At 38.0% G+C, this 26,540-nt stretch overlaps 1 protein-coding gene across 1 annotated transcript in view; it reads right to left on the reverse strand.

The window, feature by feature from the left end:
- PLPP3 (phospholipid phosphatase 3) overlaps positions 1 to 26,540 on the reverse strand; it is an 81,355-nt gene that overhangs the window by 8,935 nt on the left and 45,880 nt on the right. The window contains exons 3-5 of the mRNA XM_081324631.1: positions 16,912 to 17,195; positions 15,678 to 15,735; positions 3,051 to 3,227 (exon numbers count right to left, since the gene is read on the reverse strand). Of these exons, the coding sequence (XP_081180757.1) occupies positions 3,051 to 3,227; positions 15,678 to 15,735; positions 16,912 to 17,195 (519 nt within the window). The remainder of the gene's footprint in view (positions 1 to 3,050; positions 3,228 to 15,677; positions 15,736 to 16,911; positions 17,196 to 26,540) is intronic.

Consider the following 26,540-nt stretch of genomic DNA (forward strand, 5'->3'; position numbering starts at 1 on the left):
CCAGGTTGTTTGCAGGACCCCTTTCCCCAATTACATCTGCCTGCCTGTCCCATCAGATTCAGCAGAAGAGGTATGCTATGGGTCCCCTCTGATGGGAGCTACAGAGTGGGAACCAGGATACGGGCCTTTTATGAAACATCCTGCTCCCAAAATGAGGCTGGCTCCCTGTTGATTTTCCGAAAGGAAGGCCCTCAAAATCTGGTTATGCCAGCAGGCCTGGGGCCCCAGCTACATATTGAGCGGCTCCATTGTTGTTGACATCTGCTGTCCTTAGTGTATAATCACATTTTTTTTGATAATAATTGTTTGTTATATAATACTGTTTTATGGCTTTTATTCAACTCTGCTCAGAGTCACCCTCTTCACGAGATATTAATTTGACGAATGAATGAATAAATAAATAAAATAAACTATGCTGGTAATATGCCCAGTTTGGCCCAAATTCAAAGAAAGCTTTTTCCCCCTTTTTTTCAAACACTAAACATGCCTTTGGAGGGAAATGCAGAAAACAGCTGTTTCACATGAGTTTCAGCATTGTACATTACACCTGAAAGGCTAGAGGTCACTTGGCATTTATATATTTTCATTTCCCCAGCATTATATACAGAAATCCCACATTTGTTTTCTTGGTTTAAGAGTGCCCTTCCCTTTCTTGCTTGGCTTTACCAAGGCCAACGTAATCCAATCTACTGACAAGTAAACCTCCTCCCTTTTTCCTTTTTCCCTTTTCCCAAGGCCCATTCTTGGCTGCTAATGTGTTCAGCTAATATAATGGCTCAACAGTAAGCAGTAAGTGCAAGAGAGATCTTGGAGTCTTAGTGGACAATCACTTAAATATGAGCCAGCAGTGTGCAGCAACTGCCCAAAAAAGCCAATGCAGTCCTAGGCTGCATCAACAAAGGGATAATATCAATGTGAAGTGCTAATATTACTTTATAATACTCGGTCAGACCACACTTGGAGAATTGCATCCAGTTTTGGTCACAATGACATAAACAAGATATTGAGACTCTGGAAAAGGTGCAGAGAAAAGCAACAAAGATGATTAAGGGACTAGAGACTAAAACATACGAAGAATGGTTACAGGAACTAGGTATGTCTAGTCTAATGAAAAGGACCGGGGGATATGATAGCACTGCTCCAATATTTGAAGGGCTTCTATAAAGACAAAGGGGGTCAAACTATTTTACAAGGCACCAAAATGTAAGACAAGAAACAACGGTTGGAAACTAACCAAGGAGAGAAGCAACCTAGTGGTGAGAGCCACTAACCAATGCTTGCCTTCAGACGTTGTGGGTTCTCCATCACTGAAGACTTTGAAAAAAAGACTGGACATTTGTCTGAAATGATATAGGGCCTCCTGCTTGAGCAGGGTTTGGACTAGTAGACCTCCAAGGTCTCTTCCAACTCTTGTTATTCTGTTATATTGTTATAATGATATTTATACCAATCTTCAAAAAACAGTATATTGTTTTTCATTCTCTGCTAAACTTCTGAGTCTCTTCCACCTCCACGTACATAACTGCTGCTTGATAGTATTCAGATGTCTCTCCCCATGCAATCCATCATGAGCTTCTAAGACTGGGATGCTGTCTATTATTCCCAATTTAGTTGGCAGAAGTATTAATCAGGGTATCTAGTATGAAACCTGCCTGTGGGCCACAACAATTTCTTAGCATATTGATTGCAGTGGCAGTGTCCCAGATATCAATGCCCTGTAACCACAGATGTCTGGTAGAAGCGATAACAACAAACTGACATTGGATGTGTCATGATATACAGTAAGTACATAATCTGCATCATGTCATCCTGATGCACACAATATCACCTTTGCTTTTCGGCTGACACTCAAGACTATAACCAGTGTATTAAAATCTATAGCTCTTTTTCTCATCTTACAGTAACAAGTCCTATAGTTTTTGATGACTGATTTCATAACACAAGTAGGCTTATCCCACATTAACATTTAGACTGGACAAAACAAAAATCCAATTTCAATATTTCATCACTTTAAATGATGCACTCTGCTATAAGTTTAGCATTTCAACAAATTTGGGTAAACCAACTGCCAAAAACTAATCAACACTTTGCGAGAATGTGAACCTAAGGCTTTCAAGTTTCTTTATAGAAGGGCTGTAGTACCTGGAATTCATGTCAAGCTCCCAAAAGCCACAAGAGTGGCTCTGAGCCCTTCCAACAGTTGCAACTGAATTACAATTTTAATTCAATGTCAAATTCATAGGAAGTAATTATGTTAATTGTATTTAATTAATGAAGTTAAATTTAATTTAAATTAAATAGATTTCATGTTTAAAAAATGCATCCTTGATTTACACAGAGGAAAGCAGTATTACAAAAGCCAATTTTGAAAGGTCTCTTCAAGTATATGGTGGCAGATACTTTTAAAAACGTAAAACAACTTGCAATGTAGGTGTCATAGGGAACACTTTTCCTTACACAAGCATGCTCAAATGATAAGCTCATATGCTGTAGCTTGCTTCCAGGTCCCATCATGATCAGGGATAAGAAAGACAATATCTAGCAGACGGAAAAATCCTGTCTAGGAACATTTGCCAAGAGCTAACTTTATTATTATGTAAAACCTGTTATAATGTCCCGGTTCTTCCAGCTTTGTGTATTTATCTTAGAAATATTTTAAGAAATCTTGTCGGTCACTTCCTTGCTTGCAGATTTTAATCAATTCCGTTTCTAAGTGTTATTACTGTTTAGTTTATTTTACTGCTTAGATTGTTAGTGTTTTACTAGATTCTCAGATGTAGTGTAGTATAAAAATCTTCTACATACACAAACAAACCAAGTGTCTCGCTAGCAGTGTCTCCCTGTTGGATATATATTCCACACACTGCGATGGAGATAAAATCCTTATATATGGTGCTTAAATAGTAATGTTTGTTTTATGTGCCATATTACAATTCCTGGTTAAATGGAGTCCTGTTGCAGTCTCTACTATGGAACAGAGTACAGTTTTGTTACAAGTAACATTTACAGATATTTATTGAAATAATAATCTGGCAATATAGAAGACTTACTATACAATATGCCACCAGGGCTCCTTGTGTAAAGCCTGCCAGTACATCTGTGGGGTGATGTTTGTGGTCCGACACACGAGAAAGTCCTGTGTAAAATGCCATCATGATCAGCGTGAACTGCAGCAAGGGGCGAAGCAGGCGGGCTCCTTTCCAAGTAAATCTGGCTTGTAGGTACAACTGTAATAACAAAGAAAGCAGCAGAAAGTACAATGATACTGTCCTGAAAACAAATGACACTGTCACAGCCTTCCCCAGTATGAAGCTACCAAAAGCCAGTGCTCTCTGTACAGAAGCTAATACTAAATACTGGGGCACTGATTTCATCTTGCTACTGATTTCATTTACCCGACCTGCAGTATTGCATTTTGGGCATACTAGGCTACAACTCCCATTGAACCTAGCAAGTGTGTCATTGGAGAAAGCTGATACAGACAAACAAAAATACAAGACTGATAGTATTTTTTTTCTGTGTGAGAGTATCTATGCCAGTAAGCATCACATCACCTGGCAGACAACTCTTTAACTCATGGCTGCTGGGAACTGTAGTCAGCAATATCTGGAAGATGACAGGCTCGCCCAATCTTTATGCAAGTTAATTTCTCTTTAGGGGGAAATTGCTTTACAGAGCCACATTTCATCTGGTTCTAATTTAGATTAAAAATCTGAAAGTTCAAACTGTGCATAGCAAATTACATTGTCTTCCCTGGAACGATTCTAATAAACTTTACTGGGTAACCCTGAGTCTCATTCTACTAATTACAAGGATACTATTTCACTTTTTCCAGATTATAATATTTCCTTTTTGTCATTTTTCCTCTTGGATTAAATATCCCACACTTAAGAACTTCTTCATAAGAAAGGTGCCCTAATCCTTTTGCCTTCCCTTTTTCTGTGCTCTGTAAAAATCAACAAAGCTCTTTCAAAACTGGCTGCTGGGTATCTTAAAAATACTTCCACTGTGTAGTTTCTAACATTGTGAAGTCATATGTTTGATTTTCACCCCTTTTCTAGTTTTGCCTGAAATTCAAGTTCGATAAGAGTTGCTTTGTGAATTCGACTTTAAGGCTTCTTAAACATAAAATTTAGAGTGAAAAATGACATCTTTGCTGCCGAGGTGGAGCAGAAACTTATAAATATGCACAGACATATACTCAGATGAAAACTGAGGGTGTGACCCGAGATGAAGTAGCTGAATGAGGTCAAATGGGCACTTGTCCCCTGCCTCGCCCCTCCCCACTTATCCTGATCCAGTTTCCTCTCAAAAGCTGAGGGCACAGCCTATTTCTCAGGTTCCTGTGGGAACCAGGGAGGCAAAAAAAGGAAAGAGGCTGCAGGAAACACATAGACGTCTACTCACAAATCAAAGAAGCTGGTAGCTGACCCAACCCAAAAGCCAGGGTGTGGAGAATGTAGGCCTGACTGAATACCCCATCAGCTACTGCCTTCCTGTGCATAGGAAGCAAGGAATGGGATGTGACAAGGTCACAGAAATGTCCTGTGTAGGATCTGAGCTGTAATATTGATTGAAGGAATTGAACTGTTACGTTAACACCTACAAGAGTGCATAAAAAATCCTGCATATTTGCTGAAGCTTAAGATTAATAAGAAAATATCCAACAAGAGTTTCTGATTCCCTAAACATGACATGGAATCAGATTCTTTGCCAGGACATAATTACTGAACGGCATTGGTTAAATTTTGAGGTTGCACTTGCTTTTTGTGACTAGGGAACCCTTGCCTGAATCCTAAGCACACATGTTGAAACCCCAGCCTCTCAAACCTTCCTTAGAAGAATGCTCATTTGATACAATTTTCTGTATTCTGTGGGTAAAATCTAGCTCACATCCAGTCCTGACCAAAGAATCTATGGTTGAGTACAGTGGGTATAATTCTCGGGTGTGTGTGTGGAATTTAAAGCCTTCCCATCTAAGTTTATCTCCTAGATCAGAGGTCCCCAACCTTTTGAGCACCAGGGACTGGTTCCGTAGAGAGAAGTTTTTCTGTGGACCGGAGGAGGCGTGGTTTTGTGTGCTGCCTGCATCCCATGGATGAGGCTTCACTTATTTGTGTGGACCAGTTGTTGGTATGCCGCGGCCCGATACTGGTCCACAGACCGGGGATTGGGGACCCCTGTCCTAGATTAATGGAAGTGCTCCCATATCTCTAGAGCGGAGTTGCCCACAATTGCCCCCAAATACCCTCCCCCTGAATTACTTCTATTAACACAATGGGTCCAATTGTGTGGCATCCTACGAGTAACATGCATTCTCACAATGAAATGTTATTTAAGGTAAGCCCGGCCCTACATTAGATCTTGTTCTTCTTTGATAATGTTAGTATGATTATGAGTGCATTACCACGGTAAGAAAGTGGGTATGAAGAAAATGCTTAAAACTTTTTCTAGCAATAACCCAGATCAGATGTACATGTCTGACTGATAAAAGTCAGACAGGTTGACCAGGTTGAGAAGAAGCCCAGTGTCTGAAGCCCATTTTTACCCATTCTTACCTGGTATATTACAACTGTTTTGGGGGCTTTGGAACAGAGAAGAGCAACCTACTGTTGCTAGAAAATGGGAATAGTTCATTAAAAGCCCTTCCCTGAAACGTTACATCTAGTGGGACCTAGGAAGCGTGATTTTTTTTGTAGCAGCTATACCCTTGGAAACTCCTTTCCTTGTGGACCCCTCAGATGTTCACCCTTTTCTCCTTTGAGAAGGCTGTAAAAAGCTGGATATGCCCCCTGGCACTAGGATAGGGTAAGATAGAAAACTGAAGGTGGAGGCATCAGAGAATGGCCGAAATGAGTTTTTTTAATGGTTTTTACTCATTCTTGGTTTTACTGTTATTTGAGCCACCCAGAATTGTGTTCTAAGGTACCTTTTAGATTAATAGAACAACAGTATTCCACCAATAAGGGCAATTTTGCTACTGAAGTGCTCTGAAATAGAAAACTAAAGCCAGTGAAATTTTACCCTCAACATGTCTTTTAAAATTAAGCTTTAAGATGAATGTTAACATTTTAATATGTATATGCATACCCTTTTCTGATGAAAATATAATGTCTGGCTTGTAACCAGTATTTTTGTTATATTATATAGGAGTGGTTACCCATAGAATCAAATTCCCAACAATTTTTCAGATATGTCTCAAAATATGACATGGTAACAAATTTGCAAAAAGCCCTCCTAGGAAAACAGAAACAGAAGCTGGCTTTATCACAGATGAACTCAGGCAAAAATCTGTATCTAATTTTCTTATGATCAAATGCTGTAAAAACAGCAGGTTTCTCCAAGACGTTTACTAAACATGAAGGGTTAATTAATTGGGTTCTTGCTAACCAAATCTTCCCCCATCTCATTCATGATCCATTTTGACATTGCCATCCTATCCTTACTTCTTAAAAGCTTTCATTATAAAGTGAAACCAAGCTAAAGAAAACAAATCTTTGTTTTTTTAAAAAAATACTAAAGTTGTTTTTATAGAGAATTATATATATGGTTTTTTTTTAGTAAAGTCTCCAACTCAGTCAGAGGAGGTTTATAGAGGCGCCAAGGTGGTGTTTGGATAGTAACAAAACATTGAACAACTACAGCGACAGACCAATGGACAGCCATGGGAAAAACAGCCTCCAATAGCGTGGACTAGAAAAGTGTGACAAAACCAAGAGGGAGGGAAGAAAGCATTGACCCGGTGACCATCGGGTGCAAGAGCTGCTGAAAAACCATACAAGTATTAAATTCTGGCAACAGCGGCAACACCACATAACCAACAGCTCTGGGGGAATATGCAGTACCGCCATTGCCAGGGGACTTCCAGTGATGTCAGAGGGAATAGACTGTGGTCAGCCAAAGATCCTAAGCAAATAAAAATGAGGTATCCGTGTTTCTTCAGCAAGTTACAGAACAGCAGGAGAAAACTATTAATAGTTTATTATATTTGTACTTTTCGGAATATAATTGTATAAAAAAATGCTGCTCATTCCAGGCTGTAACCCAAACTCTGTTTCTAAATTCACTACCTAAATGTCATTTTTTTTGCTATTTACGGTAGTATTAGTGAAGACATATGTTCTGAAGCTTGTGCACATCAGATTAACTTTTTGCTTATTTGTCTTGGCTGAGCAAAAGCATTTTTAGATACTCCATATCACTAAACGGAGATGACTTTGTGCTATTGGAATCGCTAAGAAGGATGGAGGAATGGAGGGACTCAACCCAAACTGCACATCCTCCTCTGATTTGATAACTGGAGATATATCTTATAACAACATTTCAATTAGTCAAACAGTACTTTATATGTCTTCTTATTTATCTCCAAAAACAACATTACCTTGTATTCTAAACCATCCCATCATACACACACAAACACACACAAAATGAGTGATGAGGCTGATGGGGTGGCTTAGCATACAATGTTGTTTCTGTAAATGAATAAGAAGACATATCAAGTACTACTTGATTAATTGGAATGTGGTTATAAAATTGATTCATAGTTTTTTATGAATCATAGCAAAGATTAACATCTTACAAATGAGTATCAGAATTTGGCCATGCTCAGATCGGTTAGAAAAATGCAAGAGGGGAAGACTAAAAAGTTTCCTTTTTTGAACTTGTGCTTTGAAATCAGTCACCAATGTTTATCTAATTAATAATACATTGGCCATCATCCTACTGAAATATAGTTTTAGGTCTGCTCTGGTAGCTAAAAATAAATATCAAACAATCCTAGAAATTCAACTATTAAATATTAAAGGTATATGAGAGTTGATTTTCTAATTCATCATGCACAATTAAATATATGTCAGCAGTGCTACATAAGAAAGCAATCCAATGACTATTTTCAAACTGTTGGAGCATACATGGTCTCTGTGGGTAACATTATATACTTGATTTATAATAAATAGCAAAAGTCTGGCAAACATTAAGGCAATAATTGATGTTAAGGAAGACAAAGGGAATATGTAGCGTTTGAAGACTGGCATAGTTGTATCAGAACAAGCTGGACATTAAGGCTAAAATAAACTTTGGTCCAACAAATTCTAACACAGGGGTAGGCAACCTATTGATATTTTGTCACATTTCTAATTGTTGTGCATGCTAAATACCACAATGATAGGATCTCATTATATCTATGGACATAACTGGAAGTATTTTCCTAAAATGTTGAGGGGATTTTCTTTTTTTCTTTATTTTATCAACTATGCTATATACAACTGGGGATTGTATTAATTTCTTCTTTTTGCTCCACTAAAAAGGGACATTTAACGGTGGGGCAATTTATCAGCAAGGGGGACCTTGGTGCTGAAAAAGAGGAGAGGGGATCAAGGGTTATGCGGTCCTGGGACTTCTGGTTATCCAACCCCATTCTAACTTTTTTCCTCCTTTCTGAGGTAAATCTACAGAAGTTGAGATTTTGAACTCGCTTTCAGAACTACTGATTTATATAAAGGCACAATGTAACATTCTTTCATGTGTATAAACAATGGTCACATAATAAAGTTATCATATTTATTCAATGATACATCTGGAAATGAAATTTAGATATTATTCTCTGTAAGAAAAGTATAAGGCTTACAACTTGGAGCTAATTCCCAACAGAGTTAACGGGCATCAGGTTAGCAAAGTTGGCCTATATTGAACCCATCATAGGGAACCACTACACCTGATTCTTCAATCATTGTGCTGTTCTTGAGTTTAGAAATATAGTTTCAATTTCAAAGCACCAGACATAGAAGTCTATTAGCCAAATATTTCTGGTGCACCTATTTACAAGTTTAATATAGACATTCTGGCATGAAATTTCTGCAAAAATAGCTAACTTTATCAGATAAGGTCTTCTTTTAGTTTTGGACTACTGTTTTATTACCATGAGATGATAATACAAAATCCATGCACCCAACTAAAATGAATTTTAAAGGTCCAAGTGCAAAAAGTACCTGATGCCAGTGTCTCCTTAGCAACAACACTGTATCTTAAAAAAAATCTCCGCAGATCAAAGAAAGGAATGAATTATCTGCTAGTCTGCATTATTTCTCAACTCTTTTTATATGGATGTTATGAGATGTGCAGCCCAAAGGAGAACAAATTAATCAGGGCTTGGTTTTATATTCACAGATAATAAAGGCTAATTTATTTCCACATAACAATAGACCAACATGTTAAAAATATGTGCCTGAGATAGTGTCTTATAGCAACAAACCGTATTCAGATATACAAGCATTTGCTTATATCTATTTAAAAAACAGCATCACTATTTGGAAAATCTTTTTAAAAATCAGTGTTTTTGAGACCACTTCATATATTCTATATTATTAAGTATGGATTAGAGACCACTGTCATATATATATATATATATATATATATATATATATATATATATATATATATATATATATATATATATATATATATATATATATATATATATATATATATATATATATATATATATATATATATATATATATATATGTGTGTGTGTGTGTGTGTGTGTGTGTGTGTGTGTGTGTGTTAAATGCTTGTAAACTATTTAGATTACCTTGGTAGGCCCCAAACATGGGACAAATCTTTATTTCCTGTTTTGGCCTAACCGAAGGCCATAGACAGGCAGTAGTCACAACAGTGACAGCTCATATTTGTGTAAATTTTTAGATTGCTAACAAAGAATTAAATAAAGGGAGACTGATATGCATTTCAAACTTTTTTTTCATCAGTCAGCCATACCCTTCTGAGATTCGAACCTGGGCTGATTGCACATTAGGTTAAAACAACTGCCTAATGTGCAATCAGCCCAGGTTTGAATCTCAGAAGGGTATGGCTGACTGATGAAAACAAATAAGTTTGAAATGCATATCAGTCTCCCTTTATTTAATTGTTAGCAATCTAAAAAATTTACACACACACACACACATATGTAATATGCCAGCTGTTATACAAACTCTTGTATATTACATGTATGACATAACATGTCATCTGCTCTAAACAAGGATTGAATAGCAGAGGCAAAATCTGAATCCTCAAACTATATGCAAACATTTCTTTGAATTTTAAAAATTCAACAGGAACCAAATTTGAGTTTATAAATGTAGAAGCTTTAAAAACTTGGAAGACTCATTCCCTGGAGGTCTAGAAGGTAGACAAAACAATTATTTAAAGAAAATGCCCTCAATAGTGGCTCACTTTGAGAATGAAGGGAAATTAGCACCTTTTGGGAAAGTTTGCCTTTAGTCAGCACTTGCAAGTTTTATTTTTTTCAAAATTCTAACAAATGAAAGTAGCAGAACAGGTTGCATTTAATTATACAGTATGATCAGCTGGGCCAGAAAGTTCTCAGCAGATTCAAAGCCAGCAAGGGCCTTGATTATATGTACTATAATAGGGAGGAGGGAAGAAAGCGTTTAGCAACACTTTTATATGAGACAAAACATGCAAAGACAGACCCCAGTACAGCAGCAATAGAATACTTGTTTGAGCACGCCAATATTTTTTTTAAAAAAAATCCAAACCGAGAGCAACCAATTTAAACCAAAGGTGAATCTTAAAACGTCCTTGCATCTATTTTCTTACCGACCTATTTCCACTGGCAGCAATGCCAGGATTTGCTCTGGAGATTTCCAGTGCTGAATTAAATTAAGGGGGTACATTTCACAAACAGCTACGCTTCCATGAAATGTGCTTCTGTCCTGGCTGATCAGTACAGTGTGAAAGAATTTATAGATCTTCAACCTTGTCAGGTACACTCAGCCTGATACCAGTTCAAATCAAAGCTTCAATCTCCTAGGACCCTTTAGACAATAGGCAAGGGCAATCCCATGTTCATAAATCCAATGCGATTCTTCAAATAGCTATTTGCTCTTATTAAACTTTTATCAGAAATTCCCCCCAGTGAGATTGTCACATAGCCACTGTACAGTCACTTGGTTCCTACAATGTGTTAATCCATAGTATAGATCAGGCCTCACAACATGTGGCTTCTAGGATGCGCACAGGTTGCCAAGCAGCCTTGTGAGACCCACCAATTTTTTTTAAAGTAATAAATTTAGAGCCACCACTGCTAGCTTCAATGTTCCTGCTCCTCCATTAGCCACAGAACAGCTGATTGACATTTCCAGTATTTCTTTCTGCCTCTTGAGGGTTTTTAGTTTATCAATGTGGCTCTTTCATCTTAATGAGTTGTGCAGACCAGGTATAAACCTATTTTCACTTTGTACAGTGTCTAGACCACAGGTCTGCAACCCGTGGCTCTGGAGCCGCATGCGGCTCTTTCAGCCGGCTCCTGCGGCTCCCGGTCCTCTGCCATGTGCAGTCCCCCCCCCAAAAAAAAGTGGGACTAAAAAAAGTTCAACCAATCAATTCAAATATGCAGGGTAGGTGCATATCTCACCTTGGCTCCACTCTTCAAACCCTGTTCTGTGCATGTGCGCATGTACGTGCATGTGCACATATTTTTTGCGGCTCCCAGTTTTTCCTTTTGTGAGGGAACCGGTTCCGAGTGGCTCTTTCACTGTTTCAGGTTGCTGACCCCTGGTCTAGACCTAGGGAATGTGACTTGCAAACATGGTTTATGACTTAGCGTTGTGTTTGCACCCAGATATTTTTGATTTTTTTTAAAAAAGCAAAGCATTGTTTTAAAAATCGTAATTTAATTTCATGTGCAAAGCCAAGTTTTAAGAACTCTTCTCCAAACTCCAGTACTAGGAAGGACCATTAGATTCTTCTGATTAAACAAGTGAAAAAAAATGAACAAACAGAACAATTCTGAGTATATTCTAAGGATAAGATAGAGCGTTGCACTAAAAAGGGACTGAAGACTGCAAACAATCAATTTTATATTTTCATAAAATCTGCGTCTAGCACATCTATATCTAGAGATGACTATTATGATTTGAGTAGAAAAACACCATGCCCTCCTGACTAGAGGATTGTGACCTGTGTGCCTCTGCTATGTCACACTAAGGTGGCCTTTTATACATACCACATTGTTGGACTGTCTAACCCTTTAAACAAAAAGTATTCAATACAATGTGGCTTTCCAGAAGCTGCTGGGACTCTTCTCCATTGCTCTAGTTAAGGAAGTTAGAAATAAGGGCCAGTATACTCCTCACTTCTCGTAGAAATAATGTCTTTAAATAAAGTTTTGTCTTCCGACCATTCTTTACATGCAAGGCTGCCTTGTAAAATCTTAAGTTTTTTTAAAAAAAAACAATGTGCCACCTTGTCCCAGCAATGGTAGTGGTGATGAGTTACATAAATCATTTATCCAAACGTCCAAGAGATCAGCCTCATTGCTAGTAACTAAAAGCCAAACACAAACACTCCATCTATGCATTGCTGGCAACAAAATCAACTTTGAACTGCTTTGGCGGTGCATGCACGTCCCTTCAATTCACTGGCCATGTTATTTTAACATTGCCGAGAGGAAATGGGATAAATGTTTAGGGAGTAACTTTGAAATCCTTACAAGGGGGGAAAAAAGTGAGAGGAAAATGTGAGCAAATAAATTCACACAGACTATCAAACAGCCTAGATGTATGGAAATTAAATTTCAAAGATTACTACCAACTTAAAGAGGAAACGCGAAAGGAGGAGGAAGAACAGCAGGCAGTTGTCTTAATTTATCTTTTCAGGCAGCAACAAGAAGGAAATGTAATAAGAAAGGCCTATAGGTAGAAATATTTAATGTTTTTATATGTTCAAGTCTGCATCTCTCCTTGGTACCCCCATTCCTATTTCATATCTAAGAATATGACAGATATGGAGCCTACAGATCTTTGGAAAGTCTCAAAAGGGGGAAAAAAGGGGCCTTTCCCATGTTATATTTTAATCACAAATCATTCATTAACTCTCTCCCTCTTCCTTCCCAAGAGCTTAGGGCTGCTCCACCCATAATTGACCTATGCAAGGTTTCTTTCAGGAGATTTACCCAGCTAACTTCCAGCCAGGAAGCACTTTCGCATAACAAGCAGAGGGAAGGAAGGGCAGAGCCATTTTTCACTGACAAAGAAAAACAAGGCCAGACCCAGAAATTTTGAGTGAAACTATGTGGGCAAGTCAATCCACCTGCCCTGCTTCCTGGAGTGCTTCTGAGTAAAGGAAGTCCCCCCCCCCTTTTTGCCTAATGAACGAGATAATTATAATTTTCACCCCATGTATGCAAATGCCAGATAAGCAGCCTAACATTATCTCAATGTGTTTTTTGATGAAGTGAAGTATGTGTAAGGGTGTACATTTTGCGCCCTTGCTGTGTCCTGTGCTCTTGATGCTGTTGTAACCATAGCCAGGCACAGATAAGGATTTCCAAGCATTCCAAGTCTTCTTTAAATCTGAGGAATGCATGACATTCAAACCAATGGACCCATTTCAAGGATTGCATTTCTATACCCATTTCACACTCTGGCCCATGTTGGACACAAAATGTGGGTGCAGCCACTCTTGGAAGCAAAGGATTTTCAGTGATCTGTCAGAGGATTCAAGTTTTGTCTGATACAGACAAGAGGCTGAATTGCTCCTCTAGACTACAACTATATTTTTAAAGTTAAAATAAATAGCTGTTATTTTTATTCCCCAAAATGTCCCTACTTTTCCTGTAAGCTTGAAATCATCCCTTCTTCTTTAACAATTGTTAAATAAATGCTAATAAATGACAGTTGATAATCAAGATTGACCAACCACAGTTCATGGGTAGTATTAATTAACCTGAATTTGTTTTAATGCTGGCTAGATAGTCAACTAGGCTGTTTAACTAGGAGCAGAATCTAGTTAATGTATTACAATCTTGCATCCAGTTAATATATTAAAATTATTAAAAAGTAGAGTCTCTCTTCTAGAATTGAAAGAGAACGCTAATTGAAAATGAATTCATTCATTTATTTTATCCAAATATTCTCTACAGTGTAGAAAAAAACATACAGCCTTTCTTGTGTTCCTAACATTACTAAGCAATTGTTTATAATTAAGGCAAGTTTTTATAGTGTTCCACTGTGAAATTTTGGGTGTGCATGAGACTTAACCAAGTTCTAGATCTCAAAGTAGAACATGACAATTTTGAGTGGATTTTTATTTAATTTCCTCATGGGAAGTAGATTCTGGGCCTAACTACAGTTCTAATGCCAATCTGTTTCTTTGTGGTTAGTGGTCCTGCAGCAGCTATAGGGAAGGAGAACATGTTATTATTATATAGAACACCATGGTGGGAGAAAGAGGGGGTAAAGTTTTAATAATATATTTACCATTAATCAGAGTTATTGTTTTAATCGGGTCACCACTGATCATTTAATCAAGGTGTTATGGTATAGAGTAGAGGTGTCCAGCCCTGACAACTTTAAGACTTCTGGATTTCAAGTCCCAGAATTCCCCAGACAACCAAGACTTGAAATCCATAAAACTTAAAAGTTTGTCAAGGTTGGACACCCTGCTGTAGAGACTAAGGAAGATGGCCACTGCTAAAGCAACAAAGGGTAAAACATTTTTAAGTCCAGAATGAGATAACATTCAAAAGTATCTCAGGCAGATGCCTTCCGAATTCACTGGACTATAAGGAAGAGGAGGTGTAGCACAATCTCACAAGATCCTGTTACTATAGCTAATCTCAATCTCTGCCATCTTTCCAGTGGAGTTGATTTTCTGGTCTGATCTACCTAGTGAGGCTGACACACAGGGGAGGGAGTACACACCTTTGCCACATGGCTTTGTTTTATTATTCATCCTAAACAGAGATGTGGTGTTCTTTTTTAAGTGCATCAACCAGCTAATCTGGACTATCAATTGATATATTCTATGTAGGGTTATTGAATTCTTCTTTGGTAACTCTTGTTCCATTCTGTCCAATACATTCTTAACATAGCTTTTGCTATTCTTTAATTTCAAAACATAGTGATTTATCTACTTCACTTCTACCCCCTTTGATAGCAAGCACCTGTACTACATTCATGAATAAACATTATTTTTGGACCATTAAACTAGAGGTAGTCTACCACTGAAATTCAGAGATCTTCCAGTATTTCAGTCCTTCCTAACACTATCCTAAAACTTGAATTTTGGATCTTCTAGATAAATACCTCTATGGCCCTTATTTGAATCTAAGATCAGCTGGATGCAAAACAACTATCAGAAACTCTTAAATGTAAAAAGAAAAACCAGTATTTCAGGATCCGTGCCACATTGTTTTACATGGAAATGATGGCTGGAAGCCAAAATAACATTGTTCACATGACTGCATTTTTTCATGTTTACACTGCTGTATTTTCAAAGCAATTTTGTATGCAAATGCATGAACTTGTAAAACTCAAGTAAGTTTCAACCATATATTCTATGAACTAGTAGAATCTGAAATATTGTGGCTATGTTTCTTCATAAATAACAGGGTTTTTTAAAAACATGGATTTATTCTTGAATAAACAACCCCATGTAGGAATTTGACTGTGTAAACTAGGATTAAGAGACAAGCCCTTGAAGTTATATTCTAGGTTGTAATAAATAAAGCTTTAATCTATGATTCTACTACATGAAATATATATACTAGTGATTTTTTTAAACTTTTTCTGGTTCATAACATTCATTCATTTCCCATTATAAACCTGAGAGAGAGATTACACATGATTTGCTAGGTAAAATAACTTTAGACTTACCACCAAATAAAGCATGGTATAGAGTGAGAAGGAAGCATGTCCAGAGAAAAATGATTTCCTGAAAAGGAAAAGAGAGGAAGCATTACATTCACTCTGTTATTTGAATAAACCGTCGGTTACTCTGCTTTATCATCTCTTAGGGTAAAAAATCCACAGAACTAAAACTTTCCTTTATTCTGTCCAAATTCATTTGTAACTATTAATTCAAGACTGAATAATTGTTACAGAGACAGCAGAAATATTTTGTTAACTGATTTATGTGTAGTATAAAACAAATGGATAACTAGTCATCAAATACTTGTCATTGCAACTATTTATACACCCACACACACAAACAAGGTGACTCTGGGTAATGTTTAATAATTGATTGAATATTCCTATTTGGTTTTACTAAAGAACTATTGTGAGCTGTGGTGGCGCAGTGATTAGAATTCAATATTGCAGGCTAACTGCCCACTGCCAGGAGTTCGATCCTGACAGAGCAAAAGATTGCCTCAGACTTTCATCCTTCCAAGGTCAGTAAAATGAGGACCCAGATTGTTGGGGGAAATACGCTGGCTCTGTGAACCACCCAGAATGTGCAGCAAAACACAATGGGACAGCATATAAGTCTAAGTGCAATGGCTATCCAATCCTCCTATGAAGTCCATTCATGTACTCTTGAGAAGTAGAAAATGGAAACAATGCAATCATTGCTGTACCCAATGCGAGGAAGCACACTTCCTCTTATAGAGAGTATAATATGTATTTAGTATGCTGTGTAGATTCACAGATGGTGACTTCTTGAGAGAGTCTGTCCAATTCATTTTTACAACTGAATTAAACTGGTATCTGTAATCCTATCTAATGATAAAAAAAATCCTGATTATGCATGGTATGACTACTCCCTTTCTCCAGTTTCCAGTACAGCATTAATAGAGATAAACCAACCCCCCCCCAAAAAAAACCCCAAAACGATAGTCATGTGTTCTCATAGTGGGCAGATGATCTTTAAGCTCACCTTTGACAATTATATTCTATGCTTTTATGAAAATAACTTCTTTCGATACATCAGTCACACCTCTTCTTAATTGCTTTTTTTTTACTTTTACTTTGATTTCCTAACAATGTTAATATTCTTTTGCATTCTTCTTCCATATATTATTTTTTAGCAAGATTTATGAAATCTACATAGACCAAAGGACATCATTTTCGTTGAGTTACAGATGTCTGTTGGGAAAAAAAAGACTCTTACCTTGCTTCCTGGATTTTGCTTTCATCAGGATTAAGGCACTGATATTCTTGTATATAACCCTGGGAGCAGTTGACTTTTGTAAAGTCTGGCATACACACTGCAATGAAATTAGGTCTCAGGCGTCCCACTGACACTTTGGCAATATCAGTAAAGGACTGACTGATAGCACAGCCAAATGCAAAGCAGCCCACTTGCTTGTATAATGCTGCAATGTATGGGTTCTGGATAAAAGACCGAGATTTCTCCTTCAGGCAGTGGATCCGATAGAACTCTCCTATAATAATCTGCAAAAAAGAAAGGTGTATCTTTTTAAAAAAATGCTATCATTTGAAAAGGATATTCAGTCTTATAGCTTTAACACAATAGCTGATTACTGCTGAAATCTGTTCACCAAATGATTTATTAGTAACAAATTATTGGCAGCAACTAGTTGAACTTGGCTGACAGCAAAAAGGTAATCTGGACTGGATCCAATATATTTTTGGGGAGGTCACATGGAAATAGCAGGCTGTGGAGTTGAGAAAGCATCCAGAAAAAGGAAATGGCATATTGTTGCCAAGAAAACTACAGACTGTCTTTCCTCACTGGTACTGAAGTTGACTTGAAGGAAATTTTAACTTCATTTTAAAAAAGGTGATTTCCCTCTTCTATTAAGTCACAATTTTCCATTTTACAGTGGAAAAATATAGCTAATAAAGTCAGGATCATCACAGGCAGGAAAATAGATTGTAAAAGTAGATTAGCTCAAATTAAGGGTATTGAACTGTTCATCTAGCAACTAGTAGTATATTTCAGAATGCTAAATGTGCTCATGCACTCTTTTCCATATACGTTTGCTTTTGAAATATACCATCAAAGCCATGTAGAATTCAATCAAGCCAGCCAGTGTGGTTTTGAGTCCTTATTCTTGCAGATTTTGAAATCACACGCTCACACTCGTTGCCCATAAATCTACTTGTGTACCAAACAATTTCATTATTTTTGCCAGTGTCTGGGACAGTGATCTCTTTGCCTGAACATCTGATGGTTTTTCTAATATGGTCTTTTTTATTTTTCGAAATGATTTGCAAATCTTCATTTACGTACCAAATACTCAAATCTAACCCAAGAGTACTCAATGCCTCAGGCATGACGAGCACTTACTACTTACTAATTTTCCAGTTGGCCTACCAGCCAACATAAGAGGGTGTTCAGAGCAACAAATTAACCACAGTATTTTACAACTTCATAAAGAAGCAGCTGTTTTCAGCAATAGTTTGGAACAGCAGCAGATATAAGACCATCATCTATCCTGATCCACCTACCAACCAACTCAATTGCAACTAATAGTAGCACCAGTCCATCTGAAATTAAATCCAGACCTTCACCCTGCGTATTATAGATAAGTGTTTTCTACCAATATTGAGGGAAAGATGATGTGAAGTGAAGTAACACTTATGGATGTATTGACCTAGAAGAAGATGAAGGCTAAGAGATACTTATGTTTACTTCTCAGATATTAATTTGTAGATGGGAGTGTCTACTGGCACATGGGTTTGCTCCTCTGATTTTGTGGGTTAACTTTGACTATATCAGTTCCTCTTAAATGCCCTGAGTATCTAACTAGTTGCAGTAGGTAACTTATGTTTATTAACGTACTGCCAAGCTATCATGTCATCCTTTCTATTAATAAACACAGTGTTTTGTTTTTCTCTTCTATGAATCAGATTTTCTCTCAGCTCCTCCCACTAAGAACTTTTATATGGCTGTTTAGTGTATTGACAAACAGATGTGATTTATTAAAAAACTGTTTCTAATTCCATTACAGTAAATACTGCTCATATATAGACAATGCTATTTATCAGAAAAAGAGCTACTCATTCAGTGGAACTTTGGGCTGCCTGTTTCAGCTTCAATATATCTGAACAAATTAACAGGGGGCTACTGTTAAACAGAAGGTCGGCAGTTTGGGGGGGGTCGAATCCCGACTGCCGCATCCCAGCTTCTGCCAACCTAGCAGTTTGAAAGCACGTAAAAATGGAAGTAGAAAAATAGGGACCACTACGGTGGGAAGGTAACAGCGTTCCGTGCGCCTTTGGCGTCTAGTCATGCCGGCCACATGACCATGGAGATGTCCTCCGACAAGCGCTGGCTCTTCGGCTTTGAAACGGAGATGAGCACCGGCCCCTAGAGTCGGAAACGACTAGCACGCATGTGCGGGGGAACCTTTACCTTTACCTTACTGTAGCTCACAAAACATATTTATTTTATTGCTTTCCAGAGGAATCTGTATGGCACAAGCAATAAAGATCTGCTTAAGTGAGTCACTGTCATGCTAGTTTTAGATCATCTTGAAGAACAAATCTATGCTCTATTGACCAGTGAAATGACAGATCTCCATATTCTTCATGTTCGTACTTACTAAACCCATTTTTCTGTATGACAATGTGATTATTCTGAAGAATAAAATGGAATCCTCCACTCTACTTTTGTAACTCTACTCTGCTCAGTGTGGTTAAAGATGCTACAGGTGTGGTTTCTGGTCCACAACACCCAATAGCTGGAATTCTTACATCTACTTCATTTTGCTGAACCAGACATTTCTGTGCAACCTACAAATGTGTGTTGGGGGAGAGTTGTTTTGTTTTTATACACATATTTCAGGTGTTTATACATTTGAATTAAAGAGTTCACATGACACAAATGTGGCTGGGTTATTTCCCAATCACTGAATCTGATCTTGAAAAGAAAACATATATATCAGGATAGAAACAGACAATACTTCAGAGCAATTTAATGATTCCCAAACTATAAGTATCATGTGGGTTTGATATTAAATCAGAAGGTTCTGTAAGACCTTGTTACTGTTTTAAGAGTTGCAAACTTTAGGATTATCCTGATATCTTTGTTCCAGGTTAACCTACAGGCAATGACAACCCTGGAGAGACATAATTAGAAAAACTAGTCCATCTGGTTTCATTTGAACATGCCATGTACTGCCTATTACCCGAAAGCAACCAAATAACATAAAATCAAAAAGGTATGGGCGTTTCTGGCATCATTACACCACTTATTGGACAGTTGCTTTTCAGAAATTGCAAAATATAAGCTTCAGTTGTAGTCAAGAATTGCAAGTAATTCCACAGGCACAACAGTTCCTAAACTAATCCTCTGAGTTCAATCTTGCCTTCTGGATTGAGAGCTTTTAAAATGCTACTATTATAACTGCACCCAAATGTCTAAGCCAGTGTTTCTCAACTTTGACAGTTTGAAGATGTCAACTCCCAGAATTCCTCAACAATGCCAAGGTTGAAAAACAACAGTCTAAGTCAGAGGTGGGCAACTATGGCAATTTTATGACCTGTGGACTTCCCAGAATTCTTGAGCCAGCCATGGTGACACAGGAATTTTGGGAATTGAAGTCCACAGATCATAAAGTTGCTCCAGTTACCCAACCTGGTCTAAGCCACAGGGAGATTTATCTTCCATGTATGCCCACAAATCTTAATTATCTTATCCTCTTGTTTAAGAATGTTACAAGTGGTGGTTGTCCCTCTCTCCAGTTTTATTTTACACTGTTTAAAGAAGCACTTTCTTTATAGCTCCTAAATATATTTAGGTTTAGTTTTAATTGATTATTTTAACATATAACTTATTCTAAGGCAAAATCGCAAACTATCCTGAAAAAGACGTCATGGTTGAGTCTCATTTCTATTATATCACGGGCCACGTAGTAATAGGGAAAAATAATAATCCTGAATCGTTAAAAACGTTCTTAACTAATAGTGTGGTTTATACTGATTCTGATTATAATCCTAATGTATTGTACTAAACTTCCATCATTTTCTGCCAGCTGAGATAATGGGATTATAATAATTTAATAATAAACACTAACTTGAATGCATTCAAGCCTGAATGAACATAGGGCGATCCCACCAATCAAAGACATTACAACAAAGCATAAAAATACAGAAAAACATGGAAAGTATGATAAAACGAAGGATCTCACTGTCCCTTGTCGAAGGGCTGGGTGGAGAACTAGGTAGCCACAGCTTATCTAAACAACAGCAGAGTGAAGGCCATCTGCATCTGGGAGAGAACCTTGTTCCAGAGGATAGGCACCAAACTGTCTTGGGAGTACCAGGTTAAGGACATTTAAAACAAGATATAGTCACACCCAATATCTGTGATCTTTTGCTTACACTGTAATGTACAAGGCTATATGAGTATTTACTCAAACTATAAACAATGATTTTCTACTAAAAGCATCATTATATGGAGCCATGACATTTAGAAAGGCCATTTCGAAAAGAAATTTGTTTCATGGCATTATTTAGAAAGCTCAGTGAAATTAATCAGGCAAGGGCTTCATTTTTTTGGAGCGCTATAAACCAGCATTTATAGCTTGTGTCCAAATTATATGCTTATGTCATCCAATTGCTATATGGTTCTGGATAGAGCAGGGCTTTTCAACCAGTGGTACAGGTACCACCTGTGGTACATTGGCACCTGGCAGGTGGTACGCGACCAGCCTAGAAAAGTGGTAGCGGGGGAGGGGAATGAGCTGAACCGGTGGCAGCACCGCACAAGCCTGAGCGAGAGATGGCTGGAGCTGCAGGGCTGTCAGGGCTCAGCGGAAGCACCAGGATCAGCGCCAGGCTCCAGCTGGAGCTCGGTGCTGATCCTGGTGCTTCTGCTGAGCCCAGAAGAAGCATCAATCAGCTGGAATGTTGCAGCATCTCCAGGGTCTTGTGATTTGCATTCAGATGCTTGGCAACTGATTCATATTTATGATGGTCACAGTGTCCCAGGATCATGTGAAGTGACCAAAACCTGCTGCAAACCACCCAGCAGATGGGGGGAATAAAAACCAAGCCCCCCCAACCCCACCCCCGCTGCCAATCCTCAACTGAAATGCTCACAACAATGAAAACCTCGGACAGGAGGAAGAGCGCCCCCGGGCGGGCAGGCAGGTGTCTTGCTCGGCTGTGGCTTGGGGGGCACTTTTTTCAGTGCCATTGTAATTTTGAACAGTCACTAAGTGAACTGTTGTAAGTCGAGGACTACCTGTACTTCATCACTTTTCTTCTTCTTTTTTTTTTGGTCATCAAGTTTTTGACACCTTGCTAGGTGACTGGTGGTACTCTGATGTTGCCATATCCTAAAATTGGTACAATGGGTGAAAAGGTTGAAAAGCCCTGGGATAGAGGACTGGAAATGAAAAGAGGGTCACAAATCTGCAATTTCCTGGAAGTATATGAGACAGAAAAGGGAATATTTAAGTCAGGGTACGTGCTTCAAGATAGATGACATGATCAATGCAAATGATTGTGCATAAGGATCAAGCAAGCACAGAAGCAATGCTAAAATATCTTATTTTATAATACAATAAACTTGCATTATAACTTGAAATGCAATCAGCCTAGGCATATGTGAATAAGAGTTTTCACCTCTTGATGATGTTTACATTCAATTATTAGTACAGTGGTCCTTATGATCATGGATGAGTTCATACTTGCTCATATTTTTCTGTTGCTTCCGATAGGTAGCATGCTTTTACTAGCACAATTCACAAGCTTGAACTAGGTTATTTCTACATCTACAGGAAGTGCCTTGGACTTAATAGTAATACTGTACATTGCCTATATAAACCTGCTTGCCTAGCATCTTTTAATTTCAAAAACTGAAGAGAATTTAATAAAAATACATAATTTAATCAAGTCCAAATGTTTATTCTCAATGAAAGGGAAGCATAAGTTTAATTACTTTTTGCCATATTTTCAAAATAGGTGAACTGAACTCCAATTTTACTTATTACTTCTAGTGAAACTAAAACATGGAACTAAAAAAACCTAAAACTTTTAAAATGTCTCAAGTGAAAGAGAAAGATATTTTTCAAGAATTAAGTCTACTTTATAGATACAAAGTGAGAATCAATGGATTACACTACTTCTGGGAAACTGTATTTATGTTTAAATAACCCAGGTGGCCAGAAAGGTCCAACAGAGACTCCACATCCTCAGGGTCTTGTGGAAGAACAGGGCAGAACAACGGCTAATGACCTTCTTTAACCGGGCTACTATAGAGAGCGTCCTCTTGCATGGTATTGTGGTTTGGTATGGTGGCCTGACAGTCGCGGATAGGAAAGTATTACAGAGGGTGGTGAGCACAGCACAAAATACCGTGGGCTGTCCCCTGACACCACTGGATGACATCGCCAGGGCTTGCTGCCTTGGAAGAGTGAGGAAAATTCTCAGGGACGACTCACACCCTGGTCGGTACCTCTTTACTCTCCTACCATCTGGTAGGAGATACAGGAGTATAGCCAGCCGTACCAAAAGGCTGAAGAACAGCTTCTATCCATGGGCTGTCAGGCTCTTGAACGGGACTTGCGACACCGGTGCGCTGTGTGCAATTAGCTCACATGGTGTAACAAGATGGTGGATTTGTTGCCACTGTGAGTTGTGGGGGGGGCACGAAGGGAGGCTCAGCCAATCTCAATGTATACATGGTTATACTTTGCCAATAAAAGGTTCAATTCAATTCAATTCAATTCAATCCAATTCTGAAGGAAACCTATGATTTGGTCTTCAATGTCTTAATTTCTAAAGTTGTCTTTAATCCTAGCAGAATTTCAAACATTCCATTATAAAAGAAGAATCTGAAAAAACAATGTAGCAATGAATGATAAAATGCAAAGTCAATGGGTCAAAGCCATAAAACAACTAAAAGAAACAAGAGGAAATAAACCAAATGTAAAATGTTAGGCAAATGGAAACAACTTGATTGGAGACTTAGTCCAGAGCTGAAGAGTCAACACAATAAAGGCCTTTTTTTAAAAAACATACAAAACACACATCACTGCAGGTGGGGACATCAGATTGCTCAATAGAATCTCCAAATTTTCTTTTTAATGCTTAGCACATTTCATCTGCATTCACATAAGAAAGAAAAAAAATGTAAAATGTGAATATGGTTTACAGATGCTTCAAAAATTCATTTCTGGTTTTCAGCAGGCACTAAGCTTACTGATTGTTGGTTAAGAGTGTCTAATAAGAAACAATCATGGGTCAAAGCCCATGAAGATTCTCTCTAAGATAGCAGTTAGTATACACAGATATAATTCATAGAAGATTATTCTAGCCTGCAAGCCCAGTTCGCAGGGGAGAAGATGAAAATATATATAAAAAATGCAAGTAAGATCTAGATTTCTTGGTTTGAGAAACTGGATTGTAGAAAACAGAGGCTGAATGAAGAGATGGATTATGTAAACTACAGAATAAGGATGTGAAAGAGAAGACAGGTAAATGAATTAATTTAAAAATGGAGCATTTGTGGTTAAAGGTAAAGGTAAAGGTTCCCCCGCACATGCATGCTAGTCGTTTCCGACTCTAGGGGGCGGTGCTCATCTCCGTTTCAAAGCCGAAGAGCCAGCGCTTGTCCGAGGACGTCTCCGTGGTCATGTGGCCGGCATGACTAGACGCCAAAGGCGCACGGAACGCTGTTACCTTCCCACCGGAGTGGTCCCTATTTTTCTACTTGCATTTTTACGTGCTTTCGAACTGCTAGGTTGGCAGAAGCTGGGACGAGTAACAGGCGCTCACTCTGCTACACGGCACTCGGGATTTGACCCGCCAAACTGCCGACCTTCTGATCGACAAGCTCAGCGTCCTAACCCACTGAGCCACCGCGTCCCTCTTGTGGTTACTTCATGGTATAAAATTTAAGAAAAACATAAAGGTATTTTTAGTTTATAAATAAAGCTCCATGCATTATTTGGATTGCAAAATTGCAATACTTTGATATGAAAGTTCTGGAGCTTCACTAAAGCTACCTAGGCTTAAGACCTGGCCTGTTCCAAAATTTGCTGGAAATCCTTCAGACAAGTACTGCCCAGCTGATGGCTTGTCTATTTGTTGGATTACCTTCAAATGCAGGCAGAAAGCCAAGAACTAGATTTGCATAACAGCATGAATAAAAGCATCTCTGTCTCAATCTCTTTTTCTTTGGAAGAATGCAATTAATTGCCAGATGGTCTATTGGAGTTATTTACAGGCAACTGAAACATTGTTCATTTACTGGAACAAATCCTCCATGGTTTCTGTGGATACTTTGGAATGTATTTCCAACAGATATGCATATGGCCTGTAGTAAGCCTACATTCAATATATTTGATTAAATACAAGGAAAATATACAAATCCAAGTTGATCCATATGACTGTTTCAAATCCTTTCCTGGGGTATGGATGAATGGTTAGTGCATAAAAACATGATAGAGCAAAACGGGAAGGAAAAAACAACACCCTTTGGATTTTACAGAGATTGATACTTCCATTCCAATACATTTTACACAGGTCCACTTGTCCTATGCAGAACTTTGAAGGGGTTAGCTGCTTTGAAGAAACTCTGACCGAATCAAGCCCACTAGTCAAATAATCAAATCAATTCAGGACATCGGATCAAATCAGGACCTTTCAAATAGCTTCAGAGAGATTTGAAGATAATTTTGAGATTCAATTGGTTTTCTGGTTGGCAAGATCCAAAGCATTATTGCTGGTTTCTACCCAGGTATGAGGAGGAGGAGGAGGAGGAGGAGGAGGAGGAAGAAGAAGAAGAAGAAGAAGAAGAAGAAGAAGAAGAAGAAGAAGAAGAAGAAGAAGAAGAAGAAGAAGAAGAAGAAGAAGAAGAAGAAGAAGAAGAAGAAGAAGAAGAAGAGGAGGAGGAGGAGGAGGAGGAGGAGGAGGAGGAGGAGGAGGAGGACGAGGACGAGGACGAGGAGGAGGACGAGGACGAGAAATGGTTGAGTTCACAACCAATGAATTTAGTCATCTTTGCAGATTTTTCACAGTGCTCATGGAAGCATTCTGCTGCTGTCACACTCACTATTCTGATATATGATGGTGAGGGAAGAGGAGAGAAACAGGGACTCAGATTTTTATTTTATTTTTTTAACTTCTCTTTCTTTTGTGATACTTTACCTTTCCCTACATCTATTCTGTGATCTTCCATTTTTCTCCAATAAAATCCTTTCATGCTTATTTGTCCTTAATTCTTAAATTATATCAAGGTCTCTTTGCCCAAACTGTTTGCAGTTCCTTAAGTCCCCATTCTATTCTACCCCTCTCTCTTCCAAAAATAAACAAAAGTAATTTCTGTTTCCATTCTGCAACTTTTTCCCCCTCTTGGATTATATTAAATAAATTCATCTTTTTGTCTGCATGAGTGAGTTGAGATTGGTTGGCTGCTGTTTCACCTACAATGTATGAACTGTACTATTTTTATATTATAGATTTCATAATAATAGAGAGTACTGATATTAACACTTATCTGCCATTTTCAAGGTTTGCACAAAGTATATGTAATATATTGTTCCACCCAAAAGTTAACCTTGTCAATTAATCATGCCAGAAGTAAACATTTAGAAGGTAGAAGAGTTTTTTTAGGAAAAGTTTTAATTTTGAAAATTTTTATTGTAAAGGAGGATACTTGCTATATTGGTAAGAAAGCTGTCTAATATGCCCTTTGCCACACAAAGCTATCAGTTCTTCATATGTACCTTCTTTACCTTAAAAGAGGTTCAGAAAGAATGTTCAAATATTATTTCAACAAATCCTTGAAAGTATAGACTAGAAGAGTGATGGTGAACCTTT

The sequence above is a fragment of the Vipera berus genome (assembly GCF_964194415.1).
Source record: "Vipera berus genome assembly, chromosome: 3".
NCBI classification, from domain to species: domain Eukaryota; kingdom Metazoa; phylum Chordata; class Lepidosauria; order Squamata; family Viperidae; genus Vipera; species Vipera berus.